The sequence below is a fragment of the Vanessa atalanta genome, chromosome 3 (assembly GCF_905147765.1).
Source record: "Vanessa atalanta chromosome 3, ilVanAtal1.2, whole genome shotgun sequence".
NCBI lineage: Eukaryota > Metazoa > Arthropoda > Insecta > Lepidoptera > Nymphalidae > Vanessa > Vanessa atalanta.
The window spans coordinates 9,804,219-9,831,675 of NC_061873.1; the positions used below are offsets into that span (position 1 = coordinate 9,804,219).

The following is a 27,457-nucleotide window of genomic DNA, read 5'->3' on the forward strand; positions in this document are numbered from 1 at the left end:
ATGCAAGAGTTTTTTTTAATGTCGTGACATTTTAATGTGCCCTCTCTCACTAGACAACAACAAGTAACAGGACAGGAGTAATACCTTTTAAGTCCAAACTGTTTTTCTCAAACGTTGCATTCAAAATAACCTTGAGATTGTACTTATAGTTTTTATCTCCTCTGAAGATGTTATACTTGACAAAAAAAGATGTATAAATTCCAGAAACATGAAATTATATAACACATTATTTATAAAAATATATTATATTTGGAAAATAAAAACATTAATATTTTAATAATGAAGTAGCTAGGTATAAAAATAGTAAAGCGCTAATGAGTTTCGATCGGAATCGTTTTAGTAGTTTGGCGCTATTTTCACGTCATTGATGTCGTTAAAGCAGTATCGTCATTCGGGTTGTTCAGTTTGCCGGTAGACGTCGCTACGGTTGCTCGAAAATTTCCTATCGCTGTGTATACTGTATTCGCGTGCCAATGTGTGTGTTGCATTTTAAAATAGTGTACCTAAATAATTTTATCGTGTGTGCGACTGACGTATGCTGTTAATTCATTTATTTAAACATAACTCGTGTGGTCGCATGTTGATACCGACGTGCATACTTTCATCCAATTGTGCTATTGCTATGAAAATTGCGTGTGCTTTTTTTCCGAGAGTCACGATATGAATGGTGCGTGTGGTAAACTGACAATGACATTAGTAATCTGTGATGTAAGCGCGCGGGAAATTTGAGTTACTTTCCGAAGAATGTTGACATTCAGATATATTTTTTGCATAGAGTGCAATAGATTCTTACGAGTTGTGATGTTCAGTGAAAGTTGTCGGAACTAGTGGACTTGTTGACATTGTCGTACCGTGCATACGTTGCCGCCCTTGTATCATTGGCAATACACCATATATGCGAAGAATTTATATACTTCTTCCGTAATAGGCTTATTTAATGAAATAAATAAATTATTTTACAGGTAAATATTATCATATTTTTTTTTATTAAAAATCAAAAGTAGAAGGTATGTAGACCGGTTATACGACTGAATAAATAAATATACATTTAAATAAGGTCGATAAACGCGTTTAGTGTAGGTCGTGTTGATTGACATTAAAACGCCCGACGTAATAAATATTACTAAGATTTTTTTAAAAAAAAAAACCACTCTCTAGTTTATTTTTAATTAACAATAAATATATGTTATGTAAATATAAATTATTAGGGTTTTTAGTTAAAGAGTAATGGAAACAACGTCTTAAGGATATATTATAAATAATAATTGATCCGTGTTATTAAAGTTTATTATTTTCAATCCGAAACTTCATATTGAATTCCGGCACGATACCATCTCAAATATATATATTTTTTATTTTTAAATTAAAATAGATAAAAAATAGCTCCGGTTATGTATTGTTTCATATTTTTCTTTGTCGCGAGATTTTTATTGTTTTTTTTAATATATATTTTATATAAATACATTGTTTAAAGCAAAAGTACGTTTGATCGAAATTCGGGTAAGGGCATTTCATTCTATAATTAAAATAATGTAGTTTATATTAAAAAAGTTATTTGTTTTTTTTTTTCTGATTTGTAAAACAATAACCATTTCAAATATTATGAATTACACCCATTTTTACCGTTGGAAGTATTTTATTTTAAGACGATTAATAAATAGTATATCTAAATATAATATAGTAAATCTAAATATATAAAAGCTAAATATTACTAATCACGAAATCTCAGAATATCTACAAACTTGAAATTTGGCAGGTAGGTTTCTTATGTAGACATTCACTAAGAGTGGATTTTATTAAACTTCATCCCTAATGGGGTAAAACGGGGCTTGGAAGTTTGTTTTATAAATTTCGCGTGGGTAAAGCCAGGTACAGCTAGTGTAATATAAATAATAAAAAGCTTAAAAGTTACTAATACATTTTATGCTAAAACTCCATATAGATTAAATATATTAAAATTGAAAGCGATCACGAACGCTTAAAAAAAGGACATTTAGTATCATTCTCCGTTATCCTCGGGTGTGGGACCTGGGTGGTTTCTCTTTGGACTGTTGGAAGTATAGCGTGCATGTCGGTCTTATTATTATAATGATTTTTTTCCTTTTTGCAATCTTGGTCCAGAAAAGTACCTCGTACCTAGAAGCATAAAAAATAGCGTTTTCAATTATAAATTAGCAAAATATCGAAAATTTTAACATAATATTGCTTTTAATAATCTTAATATTCATTTAATATTTAGTAGTTCTGCTTGAAATTCTAATGACGCACTTGTCTTCTTAGATCTTCCATTTATACATTGAGGCATTGAAGAGATTGTTTGTGTTTTGTTTCAACGCACTAATCTCTGGAACTATTGAATAATAATTTTGCGAAATTTTCCATTTGATGGTAAATTTTTGAGGCAGTCTTTATAATATCAGAGAAGCAGATCAGGACGTTTAATGTGGGCGAAAAGGATTGGATAATATTTTTATATCTTATATCTATAACACCACTTGCCCGTTCATCTACGTATATCATATAAAAAAGTATAATTTGATTTCTAGAAACTAGTAGATTGACTGCTTACTACTATGAGGTTTAAATAAAGTCCATCAATTGGTTTCTTTTTAAAAAATGTTGCCAGCTGATTATTAAAATAATAAAGAGAATTAGTAATTTTAAAATGTCGTTCGTGATGCTGCCATGGCTTAACGTCAATCTTCTTATATGTCTGGATAACACACATTTATATAAAAAGGTAATTAAAACCATAGAAAACGAACTAAAAATTACAACAAAGGCATGGAAACAATGTGGAGATTATTTTAAGAAAAAAACTAAAATATGTTTAAGGATGGATTTATTGCGAATGAAACTGTCCTTGTACTTCGACCCCCAATCTTGAGATTTTATCATAAAATCAAAGTTGTTGGATATTGTCAGAATTTGACTGAGATAAATCTCAGTGTAATATTTAGTTTATAATTTTTGTTTGAATAACTTTTTGATTTCTTTACAACTAGGGTGTCAGCGTCAAATCGAAACCACTTAAACTAAACAGCTATCTGAAAGATGGAACTCATTAATGATGTGGGTAACCATCGATTTTAGTGTATTTTTTAAAATATCTACACCTTAAGTTAAATATGATGAGATATAAGATGAAAGTTTGTATGGCAATTTATATATATATATTAGAAAAGCCATAAAATCTTGAAACATGTCGGAGACTCTTGTTAGGCACATTTTTGTTTAAATTATTAAAACTATTGTTTGCCATGTGAAGTATTTATTTAGTTAAACGAGGCGATGAAACACAGATAGGATGTAACCTTGACTTGAAGGTAATGGTTTTCAATGGAAATAAAGAATTATTAAAGTTTTTTAATTATTTCAGTTTCGTATTTCAAGTTAATTAAAAAAAATATTTGGTTATGACTCTACCACCCTTGTAATTCAATCATAATAATAATTCTTGTAATTCAATCTTAATAATAGTGAATTTCAAATGTGAAAGTACATAGAGAACGTAACAATTAAAAGTACTGTTTACGTAGTCCGAAATAATTTTGTAAATATAACCTAAAATGACTGCTGCGAGAAAACATGGAGATTGAGAGAATAGTGGACATTAAATCATACGTTTATATACATTTGAGTGTTTACTTTTATATAATTTACTAAACTAATTGCCCATTAAGTGCGAAGTTAACTCAGTAAATAATTGTCCAAATAGGTGTTAATTGAAAAATATTAAGTGTTTCGCCTCAGTTTCAGTTTTATTTCTAACCAAAATCTATTTTCTTATTTATTATGAACTTATTTTTTTATTAACGATTGTTTATTTTTACAATTTTTTAGTACATCTTAATTTTTTTCCTGTACATATACGCTTAATCTTAAAAGTGCGCCATAACGCAACGGAATTTCTTATGTTCTTATTTATTTCTATATCCTATTCAAATATGTTTTGGCACTTTCGTTGCAATTTTTTCCTGTAGATACAGTAGTATCATGATAATCTAACTTATTTTTACGGACACGTTCTATAATCACTAGAAACATTTTGAAAACCGACTTATGTAAATATTGTGTATTGGTTTCTGTACTTTTTATGCGTTATATTTATCATAATTGATGACGCATGTCACTTTCTGACATTTAACAATAGTCTTCTATGGTAAGTTTCAAGTTTATGTCTCGGAATAGCTCTGTTGGTATCTTTTGTGATTAAATTTGAGATTATGACAAAAAGAGATAAATTACATACGTAGAGCGTATTGTTTTAAAGTGCTTTAAAAGTACTTCCGCACTAAATATTGTTTTACATCTAGTACTTAAGCTAGTACTGTTAAGTTTTTTATAATGCCTTTTAAGACTTTCAAATAGGTTATGTTGTTATGTACTCCAGTATCAATATGGATTGGGAGGCTGTTTAAAATGTAACTTTTCTTTGTATTTATTCTAGTTTTATTTTTTATATACTGACCGTGTTTTTTATGAAATGCCCTTGACATAATCGATAAAAAAATCCAAATATTTTATTAAATTTTAATTTTTTATTTCACCAGATTAACAAGATGTCGTTCACAATGAAAGAAGGGGGTTTTGGGGTGGGTGACTATGTCGCGTTCGGTGTGCTGTGCGCGTCATCTTGTGCCGGTGGGGTGTGGTATAGTGCTATAGGTTCCAGAAGCAAAGCTGTGGTAGATATTAAGGATTACCTACTTGGAGGAAAGGCGATGTCGACTTTTCCTGTTGCTATGTCATTAATTGCCAGGTAAATATTACTTTGTTTTATTTATCTGTAGTACACGTTGAAACTATGTAAGTTTTCTATTTCATTTTTTTCTAAATTTTGTATAATGTTTGTCTTGACTATTGTATTTTTATTATTCGCGAAAATCTTAGACAGCTAAGACAGCTAAAAAGGTTTTATTTCAAAATAAATTGGGGCAATTTTAATTTAAAATCGTACGACAAGTATGAATTTAAAAGGACAATAAAAACTCGTATAATTATAATTAATCACTACGTGTGATTATCTATGGGTATTGTCTGCATTACAAAAATTGTAATTGAAATATATTTATTTTATTTTATATTAATATGAAAAGTTATTTTTATCTATAGTTGCCTAGTCTTTCCCTTATCGATTTTTTATGCACTAAATGTGTACTGAAACTCTATTCTTTCTGAATATATTCAAAATATTAAAAGCCATAACTATAGAAGTTAGCTTATGTCAATTTATCATAGGGTATATTTCATTATAAAACTATGTTAAATCTTTTTCAAGCAGTCAACAGACGACGAACAACGTTACGGTTTAAATTATGACTAAAATATTTGTATCAATAGGTAATTATAATATCGATGTTTGAACATAATCGATACAATAAAGATCCTGTTAATTTTATTAGTTAGTTTAATATTATATTTCTATGTTACATTAATTTCTACAATTACTGACAATTTTACGTTGGGTATTAATAAAAATATACAATATTTTCCAGTATGACTAATAAATAATATATCATAATAATGTTTCTTAGTATGTTATGTTAATTATGTCTACTGCAAAAAAATCTACTAAATTTTCCCACGGCACGGACTGTCTTCACAAACACATTTACATGTGTGTTAAAATAGAGAATTAAATAAATCGCCTACTTCTCATAAAATTTAAAATATAATAGAATAAGCAATACGACCGTTATGCAAACTTTTGTTACAATTGTATAAAATGCGAAGTAAGCTTCTCTTGTATAGGGATATTCAGCTGAATAAAAAATTGATACTGGAAATTAAATCGCCGTTCGAAACATATACGGCCATTCGTCTGGGTAGGTATCACCTACTTCTCACATATTCTACCGCCAAACAACAACACTCAGTATTGTTGTGTTCCTGTGTCAAGGGTTAGTGAGCCAGTGTACTACAAACACAAGAGTCATATCATCTTAGTTCCCAAAGTTGGTAGCGTATTTGTGTTGTAAGGAATGGTTAATATTTCTTGCGGCAGCAATGTCTGCGGTGATGGTTACCAGTAACCATCAGAATTAATAAGAAGTCCACTACCGCCAGTTCTTGTAAAGTTTTATCAAAATCAAAATAAGTGATGTATAACATACTGATGTCACACGTTTTTTTTTGGGTTGATGTTCGACTACATTTTCTCAAAGATATTGTATGTTTCCATACAATTTTGCTGTTCATATTTCATACATTGTATATGTATAAGAAGCTATATTTCCTATGCAATAAAGCACCTCTAATTAACTAATATTATTATTTATAAAAGATAAAGTAGATAATTCGATTTTATTCAATTATTATAGGAGGTAATTAGTGATTAATTCCTTCAGTGTATTAAATAGTGAATTTCACTCTTAAGATTAAATAAAATATGGCTAAATGAAGGATTTTAAATCATTGATAGCTGTTATACTGATATTAATTCAAATACTAATGTAGTATAATAAATATAAAATGAAACGTAAGAACATATAGGTATGTATGTATTTAGTCTTCGAGTAAGACAAACATTTATTGAGAAACTAATTAAGTCTTAACAGATTACGCAGACGAGACAAAAATAAAACATATTATAGGAGACAGACGCAGTAATAAAAGGCATTAATAGATAAAAAATATGCAAGATTAAAACTTATATACTATATAGTACTTACTTCGGAATTAATGTGCGTCTTCAATAATATAATGTTTTTTTCTAATCATTATAACAAGCTGGTAAGAGCATGGACATTATATAGGATGAGGTCTGGTTCATATATACATGTATACGATGTTAGCCGATAAATAGTATTTATCCTGAAGTACTGTATATATACAATCCTAACATTAATTTATATTTGAATTACTATAACTAAATTAAATAAATCATTGTTATCATAGCTATGTCTCCGGCGTCACAATCCTCGGTACGCCGGCAGAAGTCTACAACTACGGTACACAATACTGGCTGGTGATCGTGGGGGTCACCCTTAGCTGTGTCGTGGTGGCGACCGTGTATTTACCTGTGTTTTGCACGCTCAGACTATCGTCTTCATATGAAGTAAGTTCATGTTTAAATATATGTATGACATCCAATAATTGTACCATTGTTACACACACATACTTACTCTATTGTTATTAAATATAATTTTAAAGAAATCAGTCATACTTCAGCATTGCGATTCTGTTAGAAATCACTTCGTATCTCACTCGTGAAATATTGACAATTAATTATAGTTTTACGCCATTTTGGTACATGTATTCTATAAATTTTATAATTAATATAGTCAATGTCGTATATTACATTCCGACATTACAAGCACGTACTCTGCGGTGAGTTTCGAGTTTCTTGTTACAGAATATCCTAACTGCACTGAAAAAATATGAATATGAAATAGGCATTTTTCAGTTTATTTCATATCTTTTCTAAGCATTTAGATTTTTGCCGTAGATGTACTTTTGTGTGATTTTAAGTAAATAGTAGTAGTAATGACCCCGAAAAATTGTAAAAATGTTTAACAATAGGGCTAATAACGTGATATTGCTATTTAAAATAACCTGACTTACGTTCATACACTTTGACTACCTTCGAGTTTTATAATTATTGTTTTAGTCAATGTCGTATAAAATTTTCTGACATTTCACGATTGTGCTTGTGCTGAGTTTATATTTTGTTCATACAAAATAGCTATTCAATCAAAAATAATAGGCAAATACTCAAAGAAATATACTTTCACATTTGTAATATTTTTAAGATTTATCACTTATTGTACTATTATATACTTTAAGAATAGGATTGTTTTATGTGATAATATCACACTTTAATCTTTTTTATTGAATAAAGTATTTGTTTGTCGAAATTTATCAAATGAAATAAATAATAATAACTTTGATCTCTCTGATGTCTCTCAATTGGATTATTTATCGTTATTCGATTTAGTTAGATCTTATCTGTATTAGGTAATCTATCACAAACGGGGGCTTGACGTGCACCGACGTATTGAGTGGACTTTGTACGATGGAAATAAAACCGTGTTCAAATTACGTCATCGATAACTTGTATAAAAAATACGCTGTTTAAGAGTAGCATTGAGCTAAAACGTAATCTTTACCGTTCAATTCTCTTAAATATTAAATACAAGTTATTAAAACATTTAATCCTATTCTACTGAATGTGTGTTAAATACAGCCGATACTAAAATGGCAGAGCATATGCTATCTGAAAAATTTCAATCAAGTTACATAAGTCAAAAGGTGTTAAACGAGAATATTCGATCATAAGCCCCTTGCATTTCTTGTGGTTGACCTTACCGTTGTTTGGATTCACGTTTTTTGAGTCGTCTGCAATCTTCGAAGAGGCCGAATAACGAAATCTAATTATGAAATTAATATCAGAAATCATAGTCATCATAAACATCATAGAATATATTACTTAGCCATTTAAAAATTTGTAAACCTCGAACAGTAGACGAAGAGTTCTATTAGTGCCAGAAAAAAAAAATGATAATTCACTTTTAGATTTTCTGTTAACTTTTTATTGCAATTACATAGAAAGTAAATAAATTTCACGAAAAAAATTCAATGAATATTCTGATAAATTTAAAATTTCTAATTAGATAATTCTCAAACAAAAGTTAAATGAAAAAATTTCGCACGCTAGTTGACGCTGTATATGTGCATGACACCGTTGTAAAACTCGTCGAAAGTTTTTGTATTATTTTCGGGTTTTATCTCTGTGGAACTATATTTAATGCCACTTGACAGCTACAACGTTCAAAAATAATTAAATAAAAATAACGCTCAAAGTAATAGATATTATTTCCTCGACTGGTTAAAATGCAACCGTAATCTTATTGAAAATATAAGTATATTTATATGAATTTGCATGTTGTAAACATTTTTTATCTACACTATTATTATTTTTTATTAATTGTCTGTATATACAGACTTAGCTACATAGCAAAAGTTAGGTACTGGCAGAAAATTAAGTTAAACTTTAAATTCTGTTTTAATTTTTAACACTTTAATAAATTGCGCAATTGTTTCAGTATTTAGAACTACGGTTCAATCGCCATGTTCGAGCGGTAGCATCAATTCTCTTTCTCTTGGACGAGGTAAGTTGCTATCACGAATGTTCGTACTAATGTTTTATCAGTTTCATACATATAACAAATGATGATAACTATATGTGTGCACTAGCTCAAATCTGCCTTTACTGCAGATGCTTAATAATATTTATTCTATCCATATAAACGAGTTATAAATATTTTTTATATATATTTTTTTTCTGTGAAAACCACTTTAGTGATACCGTCCTCTTAGGTTTTGGGTGTGATAAATTGTCTGAACTACTATAATCCTAAAGTAGTTGCATCACTTATCTAGTTAAGAAAAGGGGAAAACGTACTTCAGAATCTCTGCTATAAACTTTGTCAATAATAACAAATTATAGTTTATTCTATACGAATTATAGTTTACCAACTTCTCTCGACATAAATTATATTTTAAATATTATGTTTCATAAATCATTAAACAAAGTACGCTTTATAGTATAACACGATATTATCGACTTCTTTGCCAATATGTGCGTGAGTGTGTGTTTTATTACAGAGATCATTACTTTAGCAGTTCGTAACAGACATAAAAACACACAAACTTAAATGATGAAAATTAGGCCAGAATTAATTGAAGTTTAATTGTTATATAAAATATCCTTTAAAGTGATGTAATATTATTAATACAGGATACCGATCTATGTACATATTTACGTATACATATAAAGTTTGATTTAATCAGCGATAAAATAGATACAGCTATTAAAAGGTATTACGATAACTGGGTTATGAATCGACAATAATTACTGCGACTATATGCAATGTTATTATTTAATCTGTGTGACATAACAAGTATTCTATTGTAGCTGCACTAACAGTATATTAAAATAAGTCAGATAAATTTATACGACGTCGACATTGACGACGTCCGGTATTTATTCTATTAAAGGCATTTTTTGAAATAATAATCAATCATGATTTATGTGTGAATTATACGGTAATTATTATTGGGAAAATCTAAAATTCGAACCATTAGAGGATATAATTATTCAATTCGTAAATGACTATGATAAAATAATACGAGCCTACTTGCACAAAGTACATATATTCTAATTTATATATAAGGTAAAAAATAATATTTAACATCGAATTAAAATAAAAATAGAAAAATAGCATTTATTTTCAAACTCTCGGCCAATGTCAAGCTTGAAAATAAAATCTATGATTTTCATTATGGATTATCGAAAAAAAATCGGAACGTGGAATAGCTGTTTTAATTTACCTTTGTATTAGGTACCTATAAAATAATAATAGTCATCAAATTTACTTCTTACTTATCTACTCGCTAGCATTTTATTCTACTTGAATGTGCAGTTTTTAATACAGCTTTCGATATTATTTTATGAATTGTAAAGATCTTAGAAGAATGATTATTGCAAATGTTATAGAGAATGAAAATTTTACCGTAAGTGGTGAAAATACGTAATATAAACTATAAATAACAATTTTATTTTTAGAGAAGATCTAGGTTGCAGAAAATTTTCTCGGGATAATACGAACATAAGGCGCGCCCCTCAACGTTGAATTATTATTATCGGTTTGCATTAGTGTAAATCAGTGACGCTTGTGCTTGGTTTAGGTGTGATTGAGAGGATTAAAAACAGTAAAAAAATATAAATTAGATTATGTTTGTTAAGTTAATTTTATCTTATTGAAAATATTTAATTTAGCGCGGAGAGACTTTTTGTGTGATTAGATCTATAATTGTATGTTATACAAAGTGACAAAATGCATAATGTCAAATGTCAATACTATTTTTAACCACAATAAACTAAGTATTATGCAATATGCACCAACATATATTTAACATAAATGAAAATGTAACTATTTTATACCGATATCCTATTCAGCAACAGGTATTTAAATAACAATTGTCCAACTTACGAGTTGTTAGATAACATTTTCAACGGAAAATGTAAGAAATAAAAAAATACGTTGTTCAACAGTTTCAAAAACTGAGTAATGAAACATCATATAGGATAAATAAGTTCAAGTTTTGCAATAAGAAAATAAGTCTTATTTATTGCTGAGGAGATAATGATTTAGATAAAATATGTCTATTTAAGACTTTTAATGCTGCTAGCATTCTTGCCACCATTCCACGCGGTCAAGATTTATACAGTAACTATTTTTAATTCAAATTTGTATATTAGTATAGTATTTCTAGCACTAAATGTATAAAAAATACATACATCTGCCAAGCGTAATTAAAAATCTTTTTCGATTATAAATTACGATTTATTCAATGTCTTCGTTAAGAGTACAGTGATAGAAATTTGTAACTATTTAATTTGTAATTTGTATCTATATTGTCTTACGGATATTATTATTAAAATATGCATTATTAAATATATTTTTAGACTAATTTTGAAATTTACATGCGATTCATTCCTACTATTGAATATGTCTTAATTAGGATTTATTTAAATATATGGAATACTTATGTACCCGTAGACCCAATTTCTTTTTACTTCCAACGGTGACCAGTTTTGAGTTTCCTTACATTTGTAGATAACTTACTCTATTTAATTTTTATTTCTCAATTACAAAGCGAAAATAATGTTATAGGAAGTAAATATTTAACGAAAAAAAAAGAACAGACTTGTTATATTTAATGCTATTGTATCAATTAATTTATAGCCGCTAATTGCTGGCCAAGGATGTTCATGAATCTGGACTTTACTCGCGTTGCGATTCAACGTGCTGCGGACAATGGTCAATTGACCATTTTACGAGTAAGTGTGTACTAATTTACACACGTCTTGTGGACGAATTGTTGTTTTGGATCGTCTTACATTGATGGACAGGCGAATTGAATAAACGTCCACTACTGTCCACATTTAATAAAATGTTTTTTCTATACAAATTCTTTATTTTTTAATTGATAGTATTAATAGCTGTATTTACTTTAAATCCAGTAATTTAAATGTCTACTTTATTTTGGTTCCAGATATTATTTACTTCAATGTCGAATTTCATTACGATCGATTCAGAAACAATAGTTAAAAAATAGATGGATTTTCATTCGTGATATTATTCTGTTAACCATTTACTAAACTAATTACAATTTAAAAAAAAAAGATATTATTGTTGAAGAAACATCGAATTGTAATAATTCGATGTTTTTTCAACAATTTCGAAGTTGGTATTTTAGGACACTAAGCTTCTAAACTTATAATACAATAAGTGCTTGGAACAAAACATTTGGTCCGGTTTTCCTATATTAAAATAAACATTAAACTTTACAAGGTACTTAGTAAATTATATATTTTCTAATGATAACGTCCAATTTTGAAGAGTCTTTTTTTGATAAAACTCTATAGAATTATACAACAACGTACATACAACGTATAGTATTGATACCAATATGTTTTGTTTTTAAATTTGAATATAATTATGTATTAATAGACGTCATTAAATTAATTTAAATAAATTGATTTCAGACGCCAGTAAACAAAAACAGTCCGTTTCCATTTCAATGTAATGTAACAAGCAGATGTTTAATTAATTACTCTTTCTGTAAAAACTAACAATCACGACGGTGTTCATGGCATAGAGAATATATTATGCTAATGGATATGTAAATCGTTACACTTTTTCTTTTCAGGTATTGTTCCTGCCTATGGTCGTTTATGTTCCTGCACTAGCATTTAATCAATGTGAGTAAATAAACTACTAATTAGAATGTGTCATTTCACACTCTCGCTAATCAATAACATAATTTTATTGTCTATGACGATTGATATTCATTGCTGGTTAGAAGTAGCCTGACAGATAAAATTATTACTTATTTTATGGCTAAATGAATTAGTTATCTTAATCTTTGAGTATTGTTTGATTGTTGTCATCACTGGTGACAGGAGATCTGGTTAATTTTTGGCCCAGAGAATCGGAATCGCGATACAACGTAGTAATGCCGGTAGCATTCTTGCCACCATTCCACGTGGTCGTAATTTGTTCAGTAGCTATTTTTAATTATGTTTTGTATGTACTTGTTCAAGTCATCAATGTTAATAATTCTTATGTAAATATAAAATGTTAAATATACAAAGTTATCTTAACCTTTTTTTATTTGTCTTCGTCGAAATGCGTCAGAACATAATATTTAAAATGAATTTTAAAACTTTCGAAGTATATATTACAATACTATACTATTAATAGCCTGCCAAATTCCCACTCTTGGGCTAAGCTTATTCCACAACGCTGCTCCAATGCGGTTTGGTGGATTCACAAGTGGTAGAATTTCGATGCAATTAGACACATGCAGGTTTTCTGATGATGTTTTTCTTCACCGCCGAGCTCAAGATAAATTATATACACATATTAAGCACATGAAAATTTAGTGGTGCTTGCCTGGACTTGGACCCAATCATCGGCAATCATCGGTTAAGATGTACGAGCTCTCGCCACTGGGCCATCTCGGCTCAGCCATGCGAAGTGTTGGCTGAAAAAAATTTTAGCAAACGATTTTACTAACTAAAATCTAGTAAAAAATAACTGAGATTTTGATTGTGGCAATAATATTTTTTTCAAATTTGTAATATTTTTTCATATAATTTTATACATTAAATATTTCATATAAGTAAGAGATATATGTATACATATCTGAAAAAGAAATGACTTAGCATTGTGTAAGAATACATTTTATTAACAACAGCAACATTATATCTTCTAGGAGTATAGATTGGTACTATGATGGCAAATTCTCAAATTGCATTGCGTTCATTGGTCAAATCTTCTTCTTCACTTCCGTTCCTTTTCACGAAATTACTCCAACGGCTTGCGGAGCTAGAGGGAGTAGGTACACGACAAAACCAAAATAATAAAAAAAAAACAATAACATAACATTGAATTATTATGTAGGTTCGTTGAGAATACCATAATATCTTAAATATTAAGGTTTTTATATCATAGTGTTGGGGTATATTTGACTTCAATTATTTTTCTGATGTACGACTCTTTTAAATCTATTGTTTATCTTGGTTGTACATAGAATAATACACATTTTAGTTTTGTGTACTCAAAGCTATTTCAAGGTTCAATGACACTTGTAATGTACACGTCAATATTCAATTGTACAGTGTACTCAAATGATTTGACTATTTGATAGTAACGGTTTTCTAATTTCAATATTAGCGTACTCTCGGCTCGGGTGTAGAAATCTAATGATCTACAGCATCTTAGCCATTAGTACAAGTGTGTTTCGCTTTTTTCATTTTTTGTTTTTCTTTCCAGTAACGGGTTTTAATGTTTTTGCCGTCGGTGGTGCGATGGTTGTAATATGCGGCCTTTATACAGTATTAGTGAGTAATTTTGTTGATTTTATTTAGATATAAATTATCTGTGGGTAGTTTTAACTTATTTTTAATTTTAGCAGACAAGTCCAAGGATTAAGAAATATTTTATCCTATAGCTGGCGGTACACGTTGAATGTGTTAGAAATAGCTGATATTTTTCACAATGATAATGGACCATGGCGGTATTTTTATGATTTGTCTTTGAGTATTAAATCAACGGGAGACGCCATGAAATGCCGTACAAAAATGATTGTTTGTGTAGGGGAAGCTGAAATAGCATACATTATAAATATGTTACCTTCTACTAATGCAATTCCTAAACTCGTCTTTACGCACGCGCTTAGATATAGCGTATTCATTATTAACGCTATCGTTGTGTGTCACTAAAGTAAAGACTAGTACGACTGCTATGTCGATATATGAATATCGATTATGTGACAAAGATTTATTCACATAGCTTTAAATAAATTAGAAAATAATATAACATGAAAGATTTTTATATTTGTATATACATACATAATGCCTATCATTGCAGGTAGAATCGTATTAAACAAATGCATATATTATTTGAGTACATGTTTCATGGTGGTAGGACTTCGTGCAAACCCGTCTAGGTAGGTACCAACCACACATCAGACATTCTGTCGCCAAGTAGTATACTTGGTATTGTTGTGTTCCGGTTTGTTAACAGCACCAATGTTTATAGGCCACCACTTAATATCAGGTGGCCCATTTGCCGGTCCGCCTACCTAAAATAAATTGTAAAAAATGTAGGTACATTTTTTTTAATATAATATCAGGTGGCCCATTTGCCGGTCCGCCTACCTAAAATAAATTGTAAAAAATGTAGGTACATTTTTTTTTAACTGTTGTAGCTGATGATATGTACCACCTACACGGTAGGACTGATTTCGGTGAAATTTTTATAAGCCTGTTTTTAACCGGATAGCTAGTGTTATTATATTAATTTTCACGTTATTATTGAATATTTAGTACAACGCTCAAACAAGAAAACCTTTATTTAATAGACTAGACTCTTATGTGGATTTAAGTCGTATCGATCTGGTATTTTACCGATTTTTATAAGGCATTGAACGCGGTCCATCTAGTTTTATATAACGTCATTGACACGTTAAACTTTATCAAAATAAATATTTTATCCAATACGTAAGAGGCAGTAATGATAAATGGCAGGTGTGTTGTACTGAAGTTTTTTTTTACTTGGTATTGTTAGGTTAGGTAGGTACCACTCAGTCATCACATCCCTATTATACCGCCAAAAAGCAATATTATTATATTATATATTGTTGTGTGCTGATACAGATAAAATTGTTAGTATTGATGACAACTTACCATTAGGTAACCTAGTCTATTTGCAATAAATAAATGATACATCATATATATGCACCTAGGGTGGTCTGCGAGCGGTTGTATGGACAGACTCCGTGCAGACGGGCGTGATGTTCATCGGCGTGGTTCTGGTGGCGGCGGCCGGCACCCTCGCTGTCGGTGGCTTCGGTGACGTGCTCAGTATAGCTAAAGAATCTGGAAGACTTGATTTATCAAAGTAAGTAAGAATATTTTACTTGTTCAATCTTTACTGAAATAAATTTTATATGTATTTTAAATAAAATTTTACATTCATGTTTCAGTCAGTTAATAATAATAAATACATTTGTTATTGACACTTTTGCTTCATTTAATTGAGTAATTAAAATATTGTTGTATTTTTGAACAATTTAATTAATTAAATCTACTCACTTGAGTGAAAATACTCAACTTAACTAATAATAGGCAATCGGTTATTTAAAAAATAATAAAATAACTAATGAATACGAAATAATATTTATGGTATTTATCGAGGAGACCTTTATTAGTTGCGACGCGATTCCCTAGCGTCCCCAGTCAGTCAGTCTTCCAGAGTCATGTCGAGCATTCCTTAATACATGACGGAAGGAAATCCGAATTAGTTAATTAGATAAAGATAACCTTATTTAATTATCCAAAATTAATATATTACGTAACATGTGGACTTAGTATTTTTTGCCTCTGAGATGAATCAAGATGATTGCTTGCTGTATGTAGTTAGACATTTTATCAAAACTTAAAAACAATGTTTAACATATGAGAATCGTTCATAACAACAAATTTTGAAATCTGATACATGGTATTAATTTAAAATGAACTCTGCGAAAACATTTGATCTCAATGAAGTCATACGAATTTTTAAATGTTAATAAACTTAAACAAAGAAGACACTACGTATCATATCAATTTATCTAATAAAAATAGTGCTAAAATATTTTTCAAATATAATTAATTATAAAGCATGCAGTATGAATGTAGATTATTAATGTCAATTAACAATGACCAGATTTGTTCTTGCACAGATGATTGATCTTACTATATTTATATAAGAACTAAAACAAATGAGCAAACTTTAAGTTATTGGTGTATTATTTCACGATTACTTTACTATTTAGATGCGTTGTCGAAGATTGATAGTTTACCTCGACAATCAAATATTATAAATGTGAATGTTTAGATGGGTGAGTCTATTAATCAATCTCGCCAGAACGACTAAATGAATCTGAGTAATGTTTGCCGCAAAGGTCTCGAGATTATAGTCTCGAATAGCACCATTTAACCCGAAAAAAGTAAAAATGTACAATTCCCGTGGGCTAGGCTTGTTTTTGTTTTTCCCAGAGAAAGCTAACTAATCGACATGGTATTTATGCATAGTGGTAGTAAAGGAATACAGGCATCAACATTAGCTTCTTTTTCCGGAACAATGCGCGGTTCCTAAGGAATAGCAAAGAAGAAAGATTTGTTTACTTATAATATCGATAAAGTGTGAAATTGATGAACCGATTTTGATAATTAGAGTATCTAGTGAAGCTAATTTATTGGGGATGAACTAAATAGGCTAAATAGTACTCTTAATTCATATTAAGATTTAAGTAGTGAAGTATTAGTATTTGTGAAACAAGTCAGGAGATATATTTTAAAGGTTCCACGGACTTTGTTTAAGATTTACTAAAGATCTTAATATTTTGTAATTTATAGTATTTACATAAAACGGACCATTCTACCGCCAAAAGCAATAATTCGATTGTTGTGCCGGTTTGAAGGGTGAATGAGGCAGCGTGACTATAGGGACATAACATCTTAGTGCCCAAGGTTGGGTGTATTGGGGATGTAAATAATTGTTAATATTTCATACTTAATGTTGAATATTAACGCCAATGTCCAAAGGCATGTCCACTTATTAACAAGTGGTTCATTAGCCCGTTCGCTTAACTTTGCTATAGAAGAATAAAAGGTTAATTTAGGTGTTTTGATTTTTAGCTGGAGTTTTTCTCCATACGAGCGTCAAACAGGATGGGGTGCAGTAGTTGGTGGTTTTCTATATTGGACTTGCTTCAATTCCGTCAACCAGACTATGGTGCAGCGATATATAGCTCTTCCGAGCAAACGGAAAGCCATAACGTGAGAGATGTTCATTAATATTCAATAACTATAACAACAGTTAACTACAATCTCACTTCGCAGATTCTAATAAACCAAATCATGTAATTCATTAAGAACTGTTTGTTGTAATATTTTTTTTATCGATATTGTAAAAATAGAAAAAGGAGAAAATTGACAATTTTTCCGTAGCTCGCCTCGTATTTATCATCCAATAACTCTTATTCTGGTTTGGGCGGTAGTGACCACATACCATTACTATTAATTATAAAGCATTACTATTCGTTGAAATAAGATTTATCCTTTGGTGTTCCTTCAGCGCACTGGCTATATTCTGCTTGGGCGCGATCCTGGCGATAACGCTGTGCGTGTGGTGCGGGCTGGCGGCGTGGGGCGCGTGGGTGCGCGGCGGCTGCGCGGCGGCGGGCGCACCGCTCGTGGACGACCGCCTGCTGCCCGCCTTCGTCACGTACGTGGCCGACGTGCAGCACCTGCCCGGACTCTCGGGCGTCTTCCTCGCCGGCGTCTTCGGGGCTGGCCTGAGGTAAGCCTCGACACAATGAAATATGATGATACTGTTGTGTCACTTACCACACCGCTCACCACGCTTATCACCTAACCGTTTGTATGACATTTTTTATTTTGAAACGAGGTTAATTTTTAATTCACGATGAGTAAAGATAACATTAAAATATTTCAATCCCGTATTGGCCGTGCTGAGAACCAACGTTTGGTGGGTCCCACCAGCTCCCTGTCGGCGGTGCTGAACGCGTGCGCGCTGGTGGCGGTGGAGGACATCCTGCACGGCTGGCTGCGCCTGCGCCTGCGGCCGCTGGCGGAGGGCATCCTCGCGCGCTCCGTCACCGCCGCGCTCGCCGCGCTCTCCATAGTCATGCTCGTCGTTATAGAGAAGCTTGGCGGGGTACTCGGTGAGTGATCTCGATCTTGTATTATTATTTCGTGAGATTTTCTGCTTCTGATCTTTCTTTTTTGTTATTAATTTTGACCTTGATTACTTATAACCGTTTATTTATTTGAGTGCTTGGTCTAACTTTTGATCCTTTAATAAAGTATTGAGTAATTCAAATAAAAATGTCCATTGAGATTTATTATGCGAAATTCGTACACATATGTTATTTGATAACATTTAATATGATAACACAGAACTAAAGAGTGCTTTTTTAAAATATTATATTAAAGTCGTTAGTTAATTGATTCAATCTGTGATGTCTTTATTCTGCGTGTGCTGGACACAGAATTGGCTATACATAAATGTATTTTGAATATCACAAATTTCAAAACATTACATATAAAAATGATTAGTATTCTCATGTACAAGACATGAAAATTTACTGCATTTCTACTATTATTTCTCTCTACTTTAGTCGTAATTGATTACGTCACGGTTTTGTATATTTGGCAAAGATCCCGACGTGTTCTTCATAAAAATAATTATTTTCTTGCGATGCGTATAAAGTTGACGTCATTTTTATATAACGATTTAAAACGTCATAGCACGTCGGTGGTCGTCTCCGATTGAAGTTGCAAGTTTTAAGCAAAATTTTGTGGCCAAAGATTAAGATTGGTAGTCAATCGCGAAAATGGCCATTGTTAGACTAATTTAAAGTTATGTTTGGTATTTTTTTAAGTAATTTTTTTTTAATGTGCTATGAGGTTTTAAGTTTATTGTCCAATAGAATCATCAATATTGATAAGTCAGGTTAGTAGTCCGTTTCTCTCTTGTCGTAGAAACATTATTTATAATTCAAAGAAATTCAATGATAGGTTATGAGAATAAAAAAGTAACAGCTTGTTAATATCCCACTGCTACGTTAAGGTCTCCTCTACCTTTTGAGGAGAGGGTTTTGGAGTTTATTCCACCGTGCTGCTTCAATGCGGGTCGGTGGATATACATGTGGCAGAATTTCACCGAAATTAGACAAATGCAAGTTTCCTCACGACATGTATCCTCACTGCCGAGCATGATATGAATTATAAACACGAATCAAGCCTGGGTTCGAACCCACAACCATGCACAAATGCACAAAGATGCACGCGTTCGAACCACCGGGTCGTCTCCGCTTATGAGAGTAGTCAAGAAGTGTGCGTTATATGTGTCGGCGTGCGCAGGCGTGGCGACGGCGCTGTCGGCGATCGCGGCGAGCGCGACGTGCGGCATGTTCACGCTGGGCATGTCGTGCTGGTGGGTGGGCCCGCGCGGCGCCGTGTGGGGCGCGGGCGCGGGCGCGGCGCTGGCGGGCGCCGTGTCGCTGGGCACGCAGGCCGCCGCCGCCGCCGGCCTGCGCGCGCCCCCGCTCGCCGTCTCCGCCGCCTGCGCGCTCAACGCCACCTTCGCGTCGCAGCACGACGAGCTGGTGAGTGACCACCTCATCCTCCCGGCTGACGACGATGTCTGCCTGACTCTGTCAACGGCGGAGAATCCTTTATCAGACTGATATAGGTTCAGTGTCAATTAGGAACGTTGGTAAAAGATTACACTATCATTAATTAAAAGAGACGGTGTTGTGTTCTATATTACTGTTGTTATGTATATTGACGATACATGGTGTATTGTTGATGATAAAGTGTAGAAATATCAATATATTTATAAAGTTGGAATTTATTCCACTAACCTTCCGTATTACATGATTTATTCACCGAATGCAAAGTTAATTACAGTAAAAATGATTTATCTACCTTGTCATTACACAACGCCATCACTCTGTGACAACTAAAATTCATACCGAGCGTCAAAGGTTTTCATTTTAAATATTTACTAAATCATTATGTTATATATTTATGTAGGTACAACATATATTCAGTCTGAATAACAATACCACATTATCTGGTCGCTTTAACCAATTTATACGTCCATTTTTACTTAGTAATAGTATTTTAACTTTCAGGATCCAGAAACAATATTCCCTCTGTTCCGTTTGTCGTATCACTGGATCGCGCCACTCGGCCTCATCGCGACCCTCACCGTGGGTTCCATTGTCGGCTGGTTCTTCGACAAACGGGACGATTCTAAGATGGACGCGGAACTTTTCACACCTATCGTCTGGAGATTCTTACCGAGAGAAGCACACGAGAATTCAGGATTAACGAGACGAGCTCTGAATACGAAGAATGTGGATTCACCGACACCGTCCGTCCCTCTTATTCTCGGCCAGGTTTCAGATAAAGTACGTGAATAAATTATTAGGTTACGCGTAATTACTAAGCTTTGTGTTTGCTTTTGATAATATCTGTTGGTGAAGTAAGAGTCGGATTTAGATAGTTTTGGTTAAGTCAATCAAGTTAAACGTCTGCAAAATCCTTTTTTTGTGAACTTAAAACGGCAAGATGTCACCACATTAAATGGAATTATGGCAAATTAATAGTATGTTATACTTTTTTTTCATTTCAGATCGAAATGAACGGAGAGACCAGTAGATGATGAGCCGATTTAGAATTACAATTTTTTCACGATCGATTATTTTATGAGTGTATTAAAGTTCGCTTAGAATTTTTAATATTTCACAAAAAAAACATAATAGTTTTTATGTCAAAGGTAAGTCGGTAAGGTATGTTAATGTATACACAATCAGTATCACTATATGTACTTAATATATTAGAAGTAAATACTATATACAAACTGTAGAATACTTACTTATAGTATGATATATATTTATTTAATATAGGTTTAAGTAGTAGAACGACTAAGTAGAATCATTCCTGTAAGAATGTTTTGTGGAAAAATTATGAAGGGGTGATGGGGTTATATAACATAAATAGGTTCATGTTGAACATACTTGCATATCGTCAGAATAGAGGAAGAAACGCTAAAGAATTAAAGTAGCACCTTTAGCTCTTTAACCATATTGTAACAAAATTGTAAGCCATCCCGGTTGTGACATCATCCGCTTAATGGCTCAGTGGTTAGAAAGTACATCTTTACCGAATGACGCGGGTTCAAATGTGGATACAACGGGATCTCGGGAAATGAAAAGATCGCAAACGGATGAAAATACATCGACCTACATGATACAGTGTGGTTGAATTAGTTCTCAACTTTATCAAATAGAGTGGCAAAGCTGTCGGATATTTACAGGGTGTTACATTTATTACATCTTATTAAAATGATGTTGCAATTGTATTCATAGATTCATTAGATTCAATTTGATTCACAATTTACAACAGAATAACACGTTTTTATGTATTATATTAATTTGTATCTTTATAAAATTCAATGGTTTGGTTCTAAAGGCCAATATCCAAGCCTTTAAGCCTTTTTGCGTATAATTTTGTTGCTGTTAGTTATGGTAATCTGATGTCGTACAATTAAATATATTTGTGTATTTTTTAATGTGTTGACATATACATATATACATATGTTACTGTAAAAGCTCAAACTACGGTAAATCTTAAGATTTTCCAATATAACCTAAGATTTACCGATTATGAATGGTAAATGTCCATAAAACTTTGGGATTCGAACTTTTACCATCATTCACTTGGTAAATCTTAGGATTTACATGTTAGGTTAGGTAAGGTTGGAATGGTAAAAGTCCGAAAAAGTCGTCTCTTTATAATAAATACTTACCAACTTTTTACCAACTCATGTCGGTAATTCTTAGGTTTTACTGGAAAATCTTAAGATTTACCTTAGTTCGAGCTTTTACAGTAATACAAAATTTACATTCATCTTAATGATGTACACACAAGCAACATAATAACGTATTGACTTGAAGATTGAAATTGTTAATATGTTAAGACTTTGTGTAAATTGCATTACTGTCGAATATTTGTATTATAATAATTGTAGAAGTAGATTTAAATATCAATCTGTTATAACTCCACTTGTTAAGATATTAAAGTATATTTTATAAGTTATTTTTATAGAAACAAAAAATATTTTCAACGAATATTTTAATCGAATATATTAATGTATTATAAAAATTATTAAAAAATTGTTGATGTTTATAGCGGACCAATTATAGTGCTATAATTGTTGAGTCAAATGTAAGGACATGTATACAAGATTGCAGTTCCATTTTTCGAAATATACTACGGGACTAAATTTGACTATATTTGAAGTAAGACAATACGCAAAGATAATGTCATAGACATAAGATTAGGTTTAGAGAAATAGATAAAGTTGCGAAGCAATTGATGCCCATGGAAGGCCAAAAACAAGTCGAACCAATGGAAATCAAAATTCAAATCAGTGTATAACCTGACATTTAAAGTTATTGTTTGCAAAATAAACGATGACGTCGACGTCGTCGGTCGCGCACAACAAATGCTAGAACACACACACACACAAGACACAATAAATATGTAAATTAAACTGTATTTCTAAGAAATCTGCCCGCAAAAACGATTTTTGGCGCTGCGTTGATTGCCCAAAACTTGATTACTATTCGCAACCGCTGTATCTTGGATTAAGACGATTTGATAACGAAAATAAATTATCTAACAGTTTGAATTAAAAAAGGGTACTTCTCTAAATTAATAAATTTTACTTATCAATGAATATATATGGTGTATTAAACGAATTAGATTTGAATAATATCATTTTTTGTCATTTAAGAACTGGTATTATTTTATATTGGTAATATTGTAATTTAACACTAATGGTTATCTTGATGACTCGAAGTCAGTTCGACTAACATTCGACAGATACTAATACTACCGGAACACAATAATACTAAGTATTGCTCTTTGGTGGTAGAATATCTTGTATACGGTAGAATATATTGTATTTAAGTAATAAAAAGACATAATTCTGGGAACAGATCGAGGAGCTTTGTGGTATAAGCTCCAAAACTTACATAGTTTGCTGCTGTGGACCTTTACGAATTGTTCCTTTACTATATATCGCAACAGTTTAAACTAGACCACAATAAAGATAATGGTTTCGTTTAAAGTTATAAGGGAAAAGTATTTCTTAAATCTTCAATTTGTCTGTATAATGTTTTTAAATTTGAAAATATGTCTATTCTCATATGTTAATAAAAATCAGTATTTAAACTCGAATTGTTAATTTATGCCTACAAGTAAAGTTAACTATTTATACAGTATAACTTACAACAGTTATTTGGTGCCGAATTTTGCGTATACCATCTTTAAGCTAATTTGACAGTTATAAATATTGCTATCTCATACACACGCTTAAAGTACAAATGAGTAAGATATAGCGTGGATATTGCTCGTGGTTCGTTGTGCTAATAGTTACCACAGCCGATAATTCTGAAGAGAATTTACCGCATATCTTACTATTGTTTGATATTAAAAACAGCTCTGTATTATGTGACTACACAAGGGTCTGTCAAGTATTGCTCTGTTAGTATGCTCACGGCTTCCTCTCGCTTGTGGTCTACACTTGCTTGTTTATAGTTAAATTACTTATATGGAATCCTGACGTTTGTTAATCAAGTACCTGATTTCACGGTTGATATGAAAATGAAATCTTATAAAGACTATATTTTGTCTAAATTATACATTTCGCTGTTCAATGTTGTTTATTAAAGTAGTATTTTATTGAAATAATATGTTAAATAAAGTTCATGCGATATATTTTTTTGAATTTTTTATTTATTCCTAATTATTATTTAATGAGTGTTGTTTTTTTTATTTAAGGAAGGCAAATGAGTCATCTGCAAGAAATAACAATCATTTCTTGCCTTGCGCCACCAACTTTGAGAACTGAGATGATGTGTCCCTTGTGACTGTAGTTACACTAGCTCACCCACCCTTCAAACAATACTAAGTATTGCTGTTTTATGGTACAATATGTTATGAGTGGGTGGGTTACACAGACAGGCTTGCACTAAGCCCAACCACCAAGTAGTTGTTTAGTGTAAGGTAACAATATATAGATGATATGGCAAGACAGTACAGAAGTAACTTTTACCGTTGTAAATTAAAAAAAAAAAATTACGACAATATATACTTTTTGTAATAGAGAATAGAGATTAGTAACCATAGCGAAAAAACATTTATAGATTAAATTAATCTTATACACTTCAATAGCCATATACACAATACATTTTTCATTAATAATTTTACTTTCTGTAATCAAACATAAATTATAGGTCCTACATTTTTTTTAAAACATTAGTTAACATAATGAAACAAAATAATAACATTTATCATGGTTGGAAACCATAAAAGACATTCTTGTACATAATATTCAGTACACGTGCGACAATTTCGTCGCTTTTGACTTTCGTAAGTTATAAAATGGTGAAGGCGTGTAGAATAACGTAAATACAGGCGTTAGAGTTGTCAAGTCGGCGCGTGCTCGTGATTTACATTTGCTTGCTCGGCTATTAAAAGTCCCACAATGCGTTTAACGACTTGTCTTAAGATCTCCGACGTACCGAATGTTAAATTAGTTGCCTTTATTCGGATGAAAGATTTTGTTGGTCTATTAATTGATGTAATTTAAAAAGCTGTAAATTATAAGAGTACTATTTACTTTTATATGACATAAACATTGATTAATGAGACGTCACACTAAAATTTGAGTACAAATTATTTATTTATGATCCAGTGTTCCGAAATCATTATTTGTATAGTAAAACGATTTTTCACTTTTTTTTTACTGGTAACATTATATAGCTACTTTCGTCTATATAGATACAAAAAAAAAATACGGTTGACAGAGGAGGAAAAGGGTACTGAACTGTTGTCTTTGCCTATTCATATGTAGAATATTAATTAAGCTTATTTTAAAATATTAGGAATACATTTTTTTTTCTTTTTCAAGGAATTTTATGAAAATGTATTTCTTAGAGAATGTCTCTTTCACCTCACATTACTAAAAAACAAATATGTATGATGTCGATTTCAAAACTTTCTTCAACGCGTAATGCAACACAGAAAACATTATTATGTTTCATTATAGTCGTATTAAGAGTTAAATACAAAATTAATCCCGCAAGAAGAAAATGACTTGCCTCTAAGCGTCAAATAAGTAGTTGTAAAGTATGGACTGAATAAATAACAAATTTCTTCCTTGTTATTACAATAATGCATGCTTATATAACATACATAATTTCGTACATTACTATTAATTTAAACGATCTTACGTAAACGAGACTAAATAAGTTTATTATAAGGCAGTTAAATTGAGAATCTCTAACATAAGCAATCGTAAAACCAATTGCGACGTCGAAAAACCGCTCGAAGGAGGCTCGATCGTAAACTCAGTTGGTCTAAGGATTGTTTAATTGTTTTCAGGCGAAATAAAAGTAAGCCTTCCTGCAGTTGCGCGTAAAATTACCTAAGTCGAAGGAGTTTTAAGGCTTTTGGAGGACTTGAAGTGGCGAAATAAATAAGACTTTACTAACATTAATATTATTATATTATTAGGCCTCAATAGCTCAACAGCAGAGCACGGAGCCGAAAGATTTTAAAGTTCCATGTTCGGTAAGGACAATTTGGGCTTTTTTCCTTATTCTTAACACAAGTTTAGTAAAGAAACATTAGAATTTTCAAGAAAACATACGACGCTAATATTTTTTTTTGTTAACACAAACAATAAAACAGTAATGTAATAACGTCTTATTTAAATAATAAAAAAGTCTAATACAAATATAAGAATTTACTTATTGTTTGATTCAATCAGTAGCATAATAGTCCGTAAATAAGTTTGTATCAAGATATTAATTCGATTAATCTAAGTATGTACTATTTTGTTTAATTTAAATATATTATATTTCATAGTACAATGATATTATAAAATTAATGACACAACAACAGATTACAAAGTGTAATGTAAGATAGTGTATTTATTACTCAATATTATAACATTACCAAAGTGAATCTTACTTCTGTAAACCGGACACGCGCGTCATATTAAGTCTCCAAAAAGTCATAATGTTTTAATAGCATCATTATACAGACCAAGAAATGTAGTGATGATGCAATGGCCTTTACAAATATAAAGACGCCACCCGTGGCGACTGTTATGCGAGTCACTTTATTGTCCTCATAAAAAGCACGCGGCCCTCCGCGGTAGACGCCCAATTAATTAATGAGCCAACTTGAAAATTAATTACACCATTGAGACTCGGAGGTGTTTCAAATAACGACACTTAAACGTTTCTTACCGATGGGAAATTTTGCGTTTTATGTCCTGGGTTTATACGTCAAGTTCGTTCCTAACTGAGAGATTGTCGATTCCCTAATAATAAAAGTAGGATGTAAATTTTCAAAACAATTTGCTATAATTAAAATTACTTATTTTCAATCGTCATTATTTAATAAAAGCGAATGTATAATATGAATATACAACTTTTTTCAAATGTAATTGCTTTCATAATATAACATAACAAATACTTAGTTCATTAAACAAATTGTAAAACTCTTACATTTTTAATTAATATCAGATTAGACGAATATTGCATTGCGTGAATAATAATAGCAACGAAAACACATAGTTTGCGTAAATTTTCGTTTATTTTGTAGCAACTTTAAGTAAAATTCGTCATTCGTCCTGTAGTAAATTCGTCGTTAAGATTAAACATTATACAATAGGCTGACGCTACTACGACGTACGAAACGTATAATAGCAATAAAATTAGTAAT

General features: G+C 31.3%; 1 protein-coding gene across 1 annotated transcript; it reads left to right on the forward strand.

The window, feature by feature from the left end:
• Nucleotides 1-420: 420 nt before the first annotated feature.
• Nucleotides 421-22,272, forward strand: LOC125077285 (sodium-coupled monocarboxylate transporter 1-like). Its single transcript, XM_047689193.1, has 13 exons — nt 421-962; nt 4,554-4,762; nt 6,901-7,060; nt 9,048-9,113; nt 12,721-12,772; nt 14,349-14,416; nt 15,823-15,977; nt 17,759-17,899; nt 18,198-18,422; nt 18,626-18,807; nt 20,009-20,253; nt 20,785-21,063; nt 21,288-22,272. The coding sequence occupies exons 2-13, from the start codon at nt 4,563-4,565 to the stop codon at nt 21,315-21,317; spliced, it is 1,803 nt and encodes a 600-aa protein (XP_047545149.1). The 5' UTR covers nt 421-962; nt 4,554-4,562; the 3' UTR covers nt 21,318-22,272.
• Nucleotides 22,273-27,457: the final 5,185 nt, after the last annotated feature.

Coding starts and splice junctions, on each gene's coding strand:
- LOC125077285 (XM_047689193.1), top strand. CDS start 4,563: ATGTCGTTCACAATGAAAGAAGGGGGTTTTGGGGTGGGTGACTATGTC. Junction 7,061..9,047: donor GACTATCGTCTTCATATGAA/GTAAGTTCATGT, acceptor CAATTGTTTCAG/TATTTAGAACTACGGTTCAA. Junction 12,773..14,348: donor TGCACTAGCATTTAATCAAT/GTGAGTAAATAA, acceptor TTTTCTTTCCAG/TAACGGGTTTTAATGTTTTT.